Source organism: Rhinolophus ferrumequinum, chromosome 16 (assembly GCF_004115265.2).
Source record: "Rhinolophus ferrumequinum isolate MPI-CBG mRhiFer1 chromosome 16, mRhiFer1_v1.p, whole genome shotgun sequence".
Taxonomy (NCBI): Eukaryota; Metazoa; Chordata; class Mammalia; order Chiroptera; family Rhinolophidae; genus Rhinolophus; species Rhinolophus ferrumequinum.
Genome location: NC_046299.1, coordinates 11856144 through 11869822, shown reverse-complemented (window position 1 = coordinate 11869822; position 13679 = coordinate 11856144). Strand labels below are relative to the sequence as shown.

Here is a 13679-nt window from a genome sequence, read left to right as displayed (position 1 = left end):
AAATAGGTTGTTTGTAAGAAGAACAATAGGGAGAAAAGGCATTGCAAGGATAAAAAGAGTTGTTCAAAGGCCCTGAAGCATGAAACATCCTGGCAATATACAGAGAAGGTGCGAGCAGATCAGCACAAACAGAGTAAGGGTTCAAGGTCAAAGCAAAGCCATAGCCAGATCTGAAAGGACCACAGAAAAAGCCCTTAAACAATAGAAAAACAAATCAGGTTTGCCCTTTTAGAAAGGTTTAGGTAATGTCCAACTGAACATAATTTTCACCCTTCCAGGGTCACTATATTTATCACAAATGTCACCGCAGAATATTAATGCCACAAAACAGGAGGACCTATAGTGATACACACGTTCTTTTCCTCCATTCACAAGTCTTCAAAGTTGTTTATTTGAGTTTTTAATAACTAATTGGCTTATTTTTCTAGGCTGGTTCAGTTGCTGCAGGTTTTCCTTACCACTTATTATCTTCCGGAATGATTTTTAAATACGCATCTCCCTAAGCACAAGGAGGGTCATAGGTGGCCATTTCTTAGCATGCTTGAGAGTCAGACAACAATATTCACCCCCCAGTATACACAAACAGTGGCGCTTTGCAAATCAGGACTGGGCAAGCAGCAGACCTGGGAGGCAGAGCCAAGGGCGGGGTCAGTGCTGGGACTGGAAGCAAAAATCACCTCCGATAACAGCAGTATGAGTAAACAAAGAAGGTCACTGAAGAAAAGGAAAAAGAACATGCGCTGTGGCATGAAAGGGAGGGACAAAAATGCAAAGTGCATCTTTTAAGGGAATTTAGTGACAAAGGAGGCCCCTGGAGGGAAAAGTTTGCGACCCGGGAACTAAACTGTTGAATAAATCTAGAGTCATCTATTCACTTATCACTCATGAGTCAGCCTATTAGCCAAGTCTATAATTCCTCTTGTTCATAAAATGTCCTGGGTGTTGAGAAAATAACTTGACACCACAGAATAGCCTGTGCTCTCCAACCAGGAAGGACTCAAGACAGCAGGAAGAGAATTCACTGCCACTGGGCACCTGATAGGTGCCAGGTATCGTCCCAGGGTGATATACGTTGTCTTATTTAATCTTCACAATACTCTTTGATAAAATCAACAGATATGAACAGTCTGTTTTCTGGCCCAATGTTCATTGTCCCATATTAGAGAAAACAGAGGCAGCAGAGGAAAATGAAGCCAAAAACTTAGTTTCAGACAGACAACCCATCACTTTACTCTCCTTCTCCTCGCCCAGAAGTATAATCTTTGGGGTCTGATCTTAGATTTTCATAAAACAAATATTACTTTTTTTCAGTTCACCTTTTCCTTTAACACAGCATTGCCCCCAAGCACCTTGGTGCTAACGCTGTTGTTCCTTGTCTAACAGACCCACTAACTCGCTCGGTACACATATGTGTGTTGTGTGTGCTCAAGTGCTGGTGTTCAATTCAGGCACACACAGGGAGTGCTGTTACCCCTGCAGGACCTGCCAGTATGTCAAAACCAAATTCTGGACACAGACGACCTATCATTTTTGCGTTGTAATTGGGGCTGCTGAGCACCAGTGGTATTTTGCTTATTTAAGTTGTTTAAAAGAATAAACAAACAAAAAAACAGAAACAAAGAGAAGTGCAAAAATCAAAACAGAAAACAAGCTAATCGTATCAACCTATCATGTGGTACTCTAACTTAACATGTGTTTTATGGTCAACTGAGAAATTCAAAGAGCATTGTGGAAACAATTAAAGTAAGCATGAGACATAGCGGGATCTCCATCAGTCACTCTTTGTTTCTCAGACAATAATTTTTCTCCTGAAAAAAATCAAATCAGACAATAAATTATTTAGCGAGCACCCACTATGTGACAGGTACTCCACTGCCAGTTGAACACTGTAGGATTTCTTTTCATTATTGTCTTTTCTTCTTTAAAATGTTTAAAGCATCGATCAGGATGCTTTAGCTGTTTTCTCTTCAAGCAATTTTTTTATGAACATCTCTTCAGAAATTTAACGCTTTGGTGGCTATGCAGAGTTTTCTGGGGAACTTTTTTGTTTTGTTTTGTTTTCTTCCTACTATTGTTTTTCACCTAAAACTTTCCTTTTCTTTTCCTACTCTCTGATTTTTAGGAAGAAAAAAAAAAATCTAGCCATCTGGGGTCTGAGACCACTTGAAATGTCTGGGCTGGGGATTGCTAATGACCTCCCAGAGATAAACCAAATTGCTGATTTAGCAAAGCCCATTCTTGACCTTGACACAGGACAAGACAGGCAAAGGGAGCAGTGAAAGGAAAAGGATCGTAGAAGCACTCAGCTCTCACCAGGTCCCCTCCCCCATTCAGCAAACACCTGGCTGAGGTGGAAAACATGACCGCTCCAACCTCCCTATTGGCACCAATTGAAGCTGTCAGCTCTCGGCTTGTCACCAGTTGCACTGGGAGGCCCCGGGCAGCCACAAGAGCCCTAATTAGGCAGAAATGACACTTCTACAACTGACCTGCCAGGACCTTTGGCAAACCATTTAACATCATTAGTTAACGTTTTTTAAAAGTGTGAATGTAAATGAACAGCCAGTGGCTTTCAATGGAGTTTGTCGGTGGCATCTCCCCCCTTCCCTGCTCACTCTTTCTCTTTTTACATGAATAGTCCGCTTGTTTTCTCCAGAATTGGAGGGAGGCGCTGGGGAAGAAGGAAGAAGAGGACCAGTGCTCTGAGAGGAGAGCCGTGTTAAAGCATAAACAAGCCCAGAGGAGCACACAGACCACCTCTTCCTGCTTTAGTGTGGCCCCGACAGATACAAGCCCTCGGGGCCAGCAGAGCAGAGCACGGAGACAAGCCGCCCAGTAGGCTAGAACATGCCAGGTCCCCTCTACAAGCCGCACCTGTGAGCGCGGACAGCGACCATTCTGAGCCTTGGGAGGGCGGGAAATGATTTGTTTTCTGACTCCAGTGCCTCTGAAATACCCTTTCATTCACACCTCTCACCATTTGTTGGCATTCTGAACAAGCTGATGTTTTGCAGCAGTTTAGCCAGTATCTTACGAGTACTTAAGAGTACCCATTTTTAAGGTACCGAGTTCCTCTCCAAAGGAATGAATTTCTAGGGGTAACCATTTCAGGGGCTGGTTTGATATGTACACAGATTAGCTCATTTCCTACCTGAAGCAGTTACTTCCCGCCTTGAATCACACTTCATTTTGTTCTTTGCTGTACACCCACAGAATCCGTACACGCCAACACTCTCCTCTGTAGGAGGGGAAAGAGTTTCACTGTGAAAATGTCACTTGGTGTTTCCACGCAGCTCTCAAATCGTGCTGCTTGACAGCTGAAGAGGCAGCATGGGGTACAAGGTAAGGTTTGTGTGAGCGGCAGAGGGTTCCTGACTGAGCCTCTGCACTTACCACCTACTTCTGTGTGGCCCTGGGCTGGGCGGGGGCGGGGGCAGGGGTGGAGGGTGCCCTGAGTTTCAGACGTTTTCATCTGTAAGACAGAGATAATGCCTCACTATTTCAAGTGAAGGGAAAAAAATAGATGGAAATACCATGAAAACTGGAAAGTGCTGTGTAAAGGTAAGGAATTGCAGACCATTAAGAGCTGCTGAAACTGAGGAACCAGGCCAGGTTCACATCTATTATTATATTTTTCTTGGAGAGATGAAATTGAGACTCTGTCCTCTTTGCTTCCCAGGGCACACTCGACAAAGCCACCACACCAACCAGCAAGCATGTCCCAGGTTCCCTCCCTGTCTTCCCCACCTCGGCTCCTGCTTATTCTCAGAAGGGTTATGAGTACTACAAAGAAAAGCGCGTGCACGCAAAACACATTCCTAAAACCCACGATTATATTAGCTACCGTGTTTCCCCCAAAAAATAAGACCTAACCGGAAAATAAGCCCTAGCATGATTTTTCAGGAGGACATCCCCTGAAAGTAAGCTCTAATGCGTCTTTTGGAACAAACCTTAATCTAAGACCTGGTCTTATTTTCGGGGAAACACAGTATTTTGCCTCTCTGCTGGATCCTAAACAGTACAAGACGGGAAGCACGTCTTGTCCGGCTCCGGATTTCTGGAAGCCCTGAGAACAGCGGTGGGTACACAGTAGAAGATGCACAATAAATGTTTACTCAGCTTCTAGCAGTTGGGAGGTGTGCTTTGGGAGAGCAGGGCACATTCTGAATTTGGAGAGTCTTACTGGCCCCTGATTTAAAGATGAGTAAAATCAAGCGGGCAGCGTGTGCTGGAGGATGCCTGTAACTGGTCATGAGGGAGAAGGAAAAGAAAACAATCTTAGTTTGGGGCAGAAAGCGAGAGAAAATACTGGAAAACGTCCTTAATAACAGTAAATGGGAAAGGGAGAGAGAGCAGCGCACCGTGATGGAGCATTTAGTGCTTTTAAGCTAAATACCTCAGCATATTAAGCAAATAGAGAAAAGCCAGCTAGAAGATGTCAGCAAATTGAGGCGAACGGTGCTCAGAAAGCCGATAGGAGGTGTCTGGCTCTGACCCCTTTTCCCATCACATGCCTGGGCCTCGCCTGCTTGTTTAGTGTTGCCTCTCCTCTCCAGCTGCGGGGCTTATTGAAAAGCTCTTGCTCCCTGGCTGGTTTTGGCACATTTTCTGCAGGTGCCTCCTACTGCGGCCACAATGGGCTGCTAGGGAGGTTTAGACCTGTCAACAGCTACAGGGGAGGGGGTGGCGGTGCTGGAGGGAGCACAGCCATTGTCTTAAAGGGCCAGTGACATTGTGCGCCACCAAGGAGCTTGCAGCACCTGCTAATGAGATGAATCCTTTCTCCAGCTCTCTCTTACTCTCTTTAATGATTTAACTTGATCGCTTTGGTCCCTTTATGGAAGGGGAATTGCTCCATTGATCATATAAAGTAATTGGCTGTAAAACATTGCTCTGCCACGAAAACTACTTCCCTGGCTGAAAATGTCACAGCAATTGAAAAGCTCTTAGCCCAGTTCAAGAATGAGGTTACTCCAGAGAACAGGCTTTACATATGTCCCTGAGTACTTGCATGTTCCTGAGCGTTACAAGTTTGGGGTGTGACTAATGGATATTTAAGACAGAGAATTTCCCTTCCTGTAGCATAGTATGATTTTTGTGTGAGGTTGTGGGACATGAGCCAAACTAAACTTAAAAACTCCCTCAACCCTAAAATTAGATTGTTCAGAGAAAGAAATTATTTTCTTAATCACCCATGTCATTCTTTTCTCAGGAGCCATGAATTCGGAAGGATGCCCGCGTGGGTCAAGTGTGATTTAGGAGGGCATGCCCGTTCTCATCACACAAGAAGACAACATCTTTGTCCAGGAGGTAGCAGGGGCCTTGGGTTAGGAAAGGAATGATGCTCTAATTGTTTTAAGATTTGCTGATTTTTCAGACCTGTCACTTGGCGGCAGCAGTGACACACGGTGGGAACAGGGACCACCCACTTAAGCAGTTTTCATAAATACCTTATTAGTCATTGCCACGCCAATGTGAGGGAGTAATTCACCTGGGGAAAAATCACTTTGTCGTAGGCATGAACCTGCCAGTGAAATAAACAGCCGTTAGTGATGGTTTCATTTTCCTCTGACAGCTGAAAGCCTAAGTTCGTATCTGAATAAGAGCCAGAGACTTTTCTCAATTTAATTGGTGGGAAGCACCACTTGCTAAATGCGGTGCTGCCACGTTACTAACGTTACTAATTCGGGAACAAAGCTTCAGGTGAATCACCTTCCCACAGGATGAGCCACGAATATTTTTGCAGCTGATGAAGTAAGCAGGAGACGTGCTTATTACTGTACTTTTTTAAAAAGGCAAAAACACCTGCCTGCCTACTTGACAAACAAGAATATAGAGAATTCAGCTATAAAAAAGCTATTTAAAACGATAAATCTGAAGAAAGCTACAGAATTTTTTACACATAAACCTTCTGAAAGGTCATAACTTGTGAGTGCAACACTTTTTTTCTTAGAATTTAGAAATTTTGGATTTTAGATCTTTAAATCTTGTAGTATTATCAGAACATACAGATATCCAGTTAAGGGAATTACACATATTATACCAAAATATGCTGTATATAATAAAAGCTATTTTTCCTTTCCCTACTCACGTAGTGAAATTTTTTAAATTCTTTAAATCTGTTAAATAAATTGATTCCTGAATATGAAGAATTATATTGACAGTATTTCACCAACAACTGGAGTGTTTTCATGGGAAGGGGAGTAAAGTCTGTGCTTATGTAGCTTTATGGGGAGGTCTTTTTTTTGGGGGGGATCTGTAAAATGAGGGTGTGGAATTAAATGACCCCAAAAGTTCTGCCTGGTTTTATGATTTCCTTATCTATAAAAATGATTTCCATAATGGCAAACAGATGAGCAGTAAATACGACCACACAGGTATTTCTAGCAGTTTTGCCTATTAGCTAGGCAGTCAAGACAAAGGAAAAGTGAGTTGAGTTTAAGCCCCTGCAGCCAAGACTAAAACAGCCTGAGCTACCAAGGCTAGAATCCCAAACTGCCTTATAAATAACCTCTGGGGAGAAGGAATACACAGAGAAGGTGGTATCTGCGGTGGGCGGGGGGGGGGGGGGGGGGGGGCAGAAAGTGGCCACCTGTCCTCTGCATGAACTCCCAGAGTGAGAGTATGAGTGGATGGTGTTAAAACCATACACTGTATTTCTGGAGTGTGGGGAAAGGAAAACATTTGAAGAGGAGAAAAACAATTCCAATAAGGACAACACCAGTGGAATGAATGTCAAATCTGACAGCAGACATAAGACTGGTTTCACTTTTGCATCTTCTGGTTTAGTTGTACACGATGCAAGAGTCTGATGAAAACTCCAAGTTCAGAGACAACAAAACGGGGCATTGTAGTCTTATACTCATGGGGTTCTTCGTAACACATTTTAAACCACCTGACTTCATGAAGTAGAAATTCACCTTGAATTACATTTGTTTGAACTTCACACTAAAATGGATGTGCTGGGCGTGCATTTAACAATAAAAGAATGCATTTTGAAATGCTGCATCACTCCTGCATCCATGCACACCTAACTAATGAAATGTGTACAGGATGATGAGAATTATACCCTGGGCTAAAATGCAACCTGAAGGGTAAGAGCCAACACTCTTCATAACCAGGTTTGTAAATTTACTTACGGGGTGAGAGCCCCAGACATTTCAACCTGAGCCCTTTATTTCCTTAGTGTTTACATTTTGTTACCGACATGTATCTCACCCACTCAAAGGTAACACAAAAAAATGTTAAGATCCTTTTTATACTTAAATAAAAAGTTAACATCAGGCTTGATAGATAACAGTACCTGTTGAAATGCCTGTATTCCATAAGTAAGGTGTTCTTACTTTCCAGTTAAAAAATGATGTCAATTTGACCATTGCTTTATAGCTGCTGAATTAATATAGAACCACTGGCTAGGGGAAGAAAAAGGTCTTACTATTTTATCCCTTGGTAGGAGGCACAGGATCATTTGAAATGAACATTTCAGCTGCAGTTCGTATGACTAAGTCGGACACGACCGGAGCTAGACAAGTACAGACCTCACTCCCCTCCCCCAGGAAGAGCCTGCTTTTACTGTTTTGTTTCCTGCAATCTTCATAGAATTCCATGCTGCAAAGTTTCCTTTTGTTCAAAAGTCAGAAAGCACTAAGTAGCCGAAGGAGCGTTCCCATACTGTTTTTCTCCAGTTTGTTTGATACAGGATCCCAGCCCCTTTCCACCAATCATAATCTTCCAGAGTTACTTCTTATTTTAAAATATCCAACTGAAAGAGACCCACGTTAGTAACAGCACACATATGACGGGTCTAAAGGACCAGCTGTAGATGCCTACTATATAAAAAATAAAAACCTTAAAATTTTACCTACACGTTTTGTCAAAAACAGATGAGATGGGACGGCATGCAGTGTATAGCCCTAATGCCTGACGTGGAGAGCAAGGTGAGTCTCTCACAGTAATCGAATGGGCTGACCCTGATGTGACAGCTGAGCCTTAATCCCAAAGGGACAGGCATGTGCGTGACGTTCTCTGATCCACTAGCCAGCAACTACCTAGTTTTGTGCTTTTTTCTTAGCATTAGAGCTCAAAAAAGAGTGAAAAGTTCAAGGCATGCCCCTCCTGAGTTAGAGTCAAACCCAGACAACGTATACAAAGAGAAGGTAAAAACAGTCATTCTTAGTTGTTTTTTTTTTAAAAAAGGCGATTTCTTTTGTTCTCATGTAACAAACACTTAGAGATAAAGTCTATTGCAAATATAAATTAAAAGAGATCTTATAATTTTGTAATTCATTTTGCTTGCATTTCCTGCTTTTGCAGATTTATAATCTCTAAAAAGAAAACTAACTTTCCATCAATAGATTTATGAGAAATATACAGAAAAACTATTAATTGAACAGATAATATTTTTCTTGCAAGGGTCTTGGTTAAGAATTCAAAATGGCTGTATTTTCTGTAAAGTAACAAATGATACATAGGACAATATTTATTCTAAAGCGTATAAACTGATAAACCATACATCTTACTTATTTCAAATATCATACTTTGTTTTTGTTGTTTTTGTTCTTACTCTACAAAACATAGTCTTTGATTCTTACCCTACAAAAGACAATCTTTGATTCTATATTCTCAACATCAGCACGGGAACTTTATTTTCCCTTATATTCTGTCAGCCTGGCTATGAAGAAAAGAAAGCATCTGTGATTCGGCACCAAAGTTCAGGTCAGATCCACAAGTTCATAAAAATTCCAACAAGTGTTAGCATGGAATAATTTTACATCAAAAAGAAATTTGGTACTACGTCTCTCAAAAAGAAACTCTATTTTTATAATTTTAGAGGTAGAAAAATTCTTTAGAAAGTATAGATATCTAAAGTGAACTGAGATGTCTCTTCTGTAGGAAATGCCCTACCTCATGAGTTTGTTTCACAATCTTCTCTATTTTCAAATCCCCATTAAAAGTTCTAAGACCAGGGTGCAAATATTTGGCCATGAACTTTGGGAAAGATGGGTTACCTAGAATAATAGCTCAGGGATCTTTGAAATCACTCGGTTGTTCAGAAATCAATTCAAATTTTTACAACAGTCTCACAGTAGCTGTTGCAAGGGCAGCTCCTTCAGCGAGTTTTGCAAGTTCTTACAAAGGCAGTGGGAGAGAGTGGATGGATCCTGGATTATTCACGTGGCTTCCTTCGGCAGTATCTCTATGCAGACAAAAAGAAATGGAGATCAGGGCAGGCACCTAGCTGCTTCTATTACAAACCTCACTTTTGCCTCAATTATTTTTTTCAAGTGACAGTGCCATCACACAAAATCATCCTAGTATAAAGTATCAACTCAGTAGTACTGTCTGAGTACTACTGTGTTAGATTATCCTGCACTTGCCTTTTCCTTCCTATCCCCAAACTATAGCCCTGAAAATACTGTTATGCAGACTGGAGCCCAAGCTGAAGGCAGGCATCGTCAATAACATTAAAATTTCCAATTTAGAAATACCATTTTAGTCTTTCATCTTTACTACATCTCTCTTTCGAGTATTAATGGAAATGCTATTTTTCTGAGAAATTGATTGGTATCACTACTACTTTTATTTCTATAATATCCACCTAAGGTGCTGAATGCACAATTTCAAATTATAATAACTATATTATTTAATTAAAAACAGGATCTATGATCGCTTGTTAACATACAATACAATTCTGTGTATTTTTAAAAATTGAACAGAAATTTAATATAACACATTAGATTGGCATTAGAGATTCATTCACAAGTGTTATCCTAAATAATTTTGCTAGGTACATAGGGCTCCAATGATAATAATTTATATGAGCGCTATATGTGAAAGAGATGCAGTTAAATCAACTCAATATTGAGAAATTTGCCTAGAATGATTTTATTCACTAAATATTCCTGGGAATTTACTCCCCCAAGTCACAATTTTTCAAGAAATAATTCTCTGCATCTGTGACTAGTATGCTTTTCAAATATTCAAAGAATTAAAATTCTCCAGCTTCTTAAACCAGACCAAAAAAAAAAAGGCGAATCAAGGGGAAAAAAAGACAAAATAACAAAAAAAAAAAAAACCCTGTAATTTGCCAATAATGACTGTAAGAGTCAAGACCTAAATTTTTGACAACTGAATTTTTTAAATCCCCCAAATAATTTTTTGAAGGTTTAACATTACCATAAGATTCATGACCAGGCCTGAAGAAATCATCATTTATAAAGGCAGAGAAAATCTTTCCATTACGCTAATAAGAAATAGATAATTCCTCTTAAGCAGATTAACTTAAAGTACATTTTCAGGGAAGCTAAAATCCCCTTCAATCAGATTCTTAAGTTTAATTACAAAAGTCAAACAATTTATTAGCTCTCATTCAAGCGCAACAACTCTCAGGATCCAGGAGACAAAGCAAATCAATATTTGCACCAGTAACAGAGAAAACATTTTAGCCATGACTTGAGAAAACATCTAACTGGTCCTCTTAACTGGGATTCTTCCTCCCTTTCTTCTTTGCTGCCCCCTATGTGGAAAATATGTTTAACATTCTCTTCATTCACAATAAACGCAATTACCGTTTTTATTTTACTACATTTATATTAAGAAAAGAAGTACAAATTAAAAAGCCTGGCTTTTGTAGGATATTTTATATGTATTCATTTTGCTTTATTAGCCCCGTAATTATGTCACAAAAATACTCTTAAGTTGTATCTATTTCTATAAAGTTAAAAAACTATCTATTTAAAATGGCAAAACAGCTTGCTAAAGAATTTCTTTTGCCTGATTTTGTTCCTTTTCTCTTTACTGTCTGCACTCTCTTAGATAATTGCCCTACTTCCAGTTTTATTCTGCCTATATAAAAATTGTGTGTCTATACCCTGAAAAATACCAATTAAACTGCCAGCGGTTCCATCTCCAACAGCATCTTTGGTCTTCAGTGTCAAAGCCCTTTGAACAAATGACCGGAAAGCTAAATCTAAAACAGCCTTTGACTGGATGCCAGCTTTGAACACTCACTTTACGACTATGACTCCAGCTTTCTGCCTTATTTGGGAAGCAAGAAATAACACATCGACTTTATAATTTACACAAATAGTAAAGGTTAAAATAAAAGTGAAAGATTACCAGAAGGTTTGATTACCTCCAAATGTCACTAATATTGTTTTAAGGGGGACGGGGGGTGGAGGGGAGAGGGGGAGTTTCCCTTATCATTTAATTCAATTCTATCGAAATTCCTGTATAAAGCTAAACAAAGGTTTTCAGACAAATACTGCAAAGTTGTTAAAAAATGCTACGTTTTCCTTTTCCTTAATTTCTTTGGTAATAATTACATCATTTACTGTGTGTTGGGCATCCTAGGAAGAAGTTCACATGGATTTTTTAATTTAATCTCATCGCAATCCTACGAAATTGAAAATATCAGCCAATGGGGAAATGGACTCAGAGAGGTTAAGTAACCTGTGGAAGATCACACAGCTGGGGACTGGAGGAACCAGAACTTGAACCCATGGGGTCTGATTCCAAAACCCAATACTTCTAGGCCATCTTGGCTGTATGTGTTATCAAACCAATCCTGTGTGAAACCTTAGCCATTCTGTTTCTGACATGATCCATGAAGAAATCTTTTAGAGCATTGCTTTCAACCTTAGCTGTACATTAATATCACATATAAAAATACTTATGCTTGGGCTCCACCTGCTAGAGATTCCGATTTAATAGGTCTGAGGTAGGGCCCAGGCATCTGTATTTTTCGATATTACAGCAGTGAAGAAAACAGATAATCCTTTTCTTTATGGTTCTAGTAGAATTCTAGTAGAATCCTCAGGTGATTCTATTGTGCAGCCCAGACTGAGAACCAGTGATCAAGAGAGTGATGCAACTTATCCAAGCTCCTTTCTCCAAGCCCTCAAGGTAAGCAACTCAACTGGCAGAGAATGGGCAAGAGTCTCGCAAATGGCTGACACGAGACAGTAGAATCTGACGAAGAGGTCTAGCTCTCAGATGCAGTGGAGCACAGTGGGAAATGCAGGAGCACTGGAGTCAGCCAAATTCCATCTCCCCTACTTATTAGCTGTGTAACCTTGGGCCAGTTGCTTGACTTTTGTGGTTGCTTTGCAGATTCAATGAAATGATATAAGGAATGCCCCAGGCACATAAAAGTGCTCCCTCAATGGCGGTTGCTGCTGTGGTTTCTCTTGTGGTTTCTCAGTGGTGATGACTACTGCAGCGTGGCATTAGTAATGAAAAAATCAAATTACAAAAAAAGCATTTTTTATTAGTTTAATAGGTCCTACTTTTATTACTTAGCATTGAATTTGCAGCTATTTATATTGCAATTAGCTTGGCAAACATATTTCTCATTCATGACAACTGGGTGAGCAATGGTAACCCCCATTCTCTAGATGAGGAAAAGGCAACATTTCCAACTATTCTGTCTCCAATTTCTATGATTAAAGACACCTGCAATCATGTTCATTAGTTCCCTATGAAAAATGATATTGAACACAGATGGCAAATGCAGAAAAGAAAAATTAACAAGCACTTGATAGCAACCCCAAAATAACATCTAAATAATCACTTCTGAACATTAAAATCATGGCAAGCTGTGGTGCTTAAGTTCCAATTTATATAAAGGTATTGGAAAGGATGAAGGAAAAATGAACAAATACATTTTTCTTTATTCTCATTCATTTAGGAAATGTCTGACACAGATTAGAAAGTCGATTTGAAATGCAGATGGAAGAATGCTTAATTTCCTCCATGAAGGGTCTTCCATTAGCAGGTAGAAATACACTAATATGTCCTGATATTTTATCTTGAATCAGAGCTACAAAGTAGAAGAGATCTAAGAGAGACTCAGTTCAGAGGTTCTCAATCAAGGTTCCCAAGAAACTCGTGGGCTGTGGGCAAGGGTCCCACAATTTCAAATGTACACCAAACACACTCCCCACATTTACTATTCTTTGTCGTATGTCCAGTTTCCATGAATGAAATACAGTGTCTCTAAACATACTGCTGAATTCACTATAGATAACCACTATCACGTGCGGTGGGGTGGGGTGGGGAGGGCTCAATGTTTTTGTTGTTGTTAAAAAGGAATCTTCATGCTCAAAAAGGTTAGGAAACACTGATCTAGTCCAACCCCCTTGTTTTGTTGAATAGATCCTAGATCTTGGGGGCGGGGGGTGGGATTACCATCTAGGTTTTCAAATACCAGACAAACAGCCCTTGTCCCACAACATCTCTTCCGATGAGAAGTTAACAGTCATGGCTGTGTCCTCTTTCTAAAATCTCTCCTCTTTCTAAAGAAGGAGAGTACAGTCCTACCCTCCCTCACTGGATATGTTCCATAATTTCCTACCTTCTGAACCTTTGCTTTCCTTCTCTTTCTTTCCTTCCCCTCCTCAACTTCCCGGTTAGGTCCTTAGTTCAAGAGGAATTTTTCCCTTTCCTTCCAAAAGATCGATCTATTCTTATTCAACTTAAAATTCTTTGTGGATATCGTTTATCTGTATCTTCAGTCCCCCTTTCCTCTGGGACACCACCAGTGCTCAAGCTGTACACATCTAAAACCAAATGCATCCTATTCCCCTCAACAAAACCAGGTCACTCTCACTTATCCCATTTCTGTCAACTGTAACAGAATTCTACAAGCTATCCTCGATGGAGCCATCTTCGGTTTCCCA

General features: G+C 40.2%; 1 protein-coding gene across 1 annotated transcript in view; it reads right to left on the bottom strand.

Annotated features, from left to right (window-relative positions):
• HSPA12A (heat shock protein family A (Hsp70) member 12A) overlaps positions 1-13679 on the bottom strand; it is a 141794-nt gene that overhangs the window by 125028 nt on the left and 3087 nt on the right. The window contains exon 2 of the mRNA XM_033130809.1: positions 3152-3238. Coding sequence (XP_032986700.1) covers positions 3152-3188 — 37 coding nt within the window. The 5' untranslated portion in view covers positions 3189-3238. The remainder of the gene's footprint in view (positions 1-3151; positions 3239-13679) is intronic.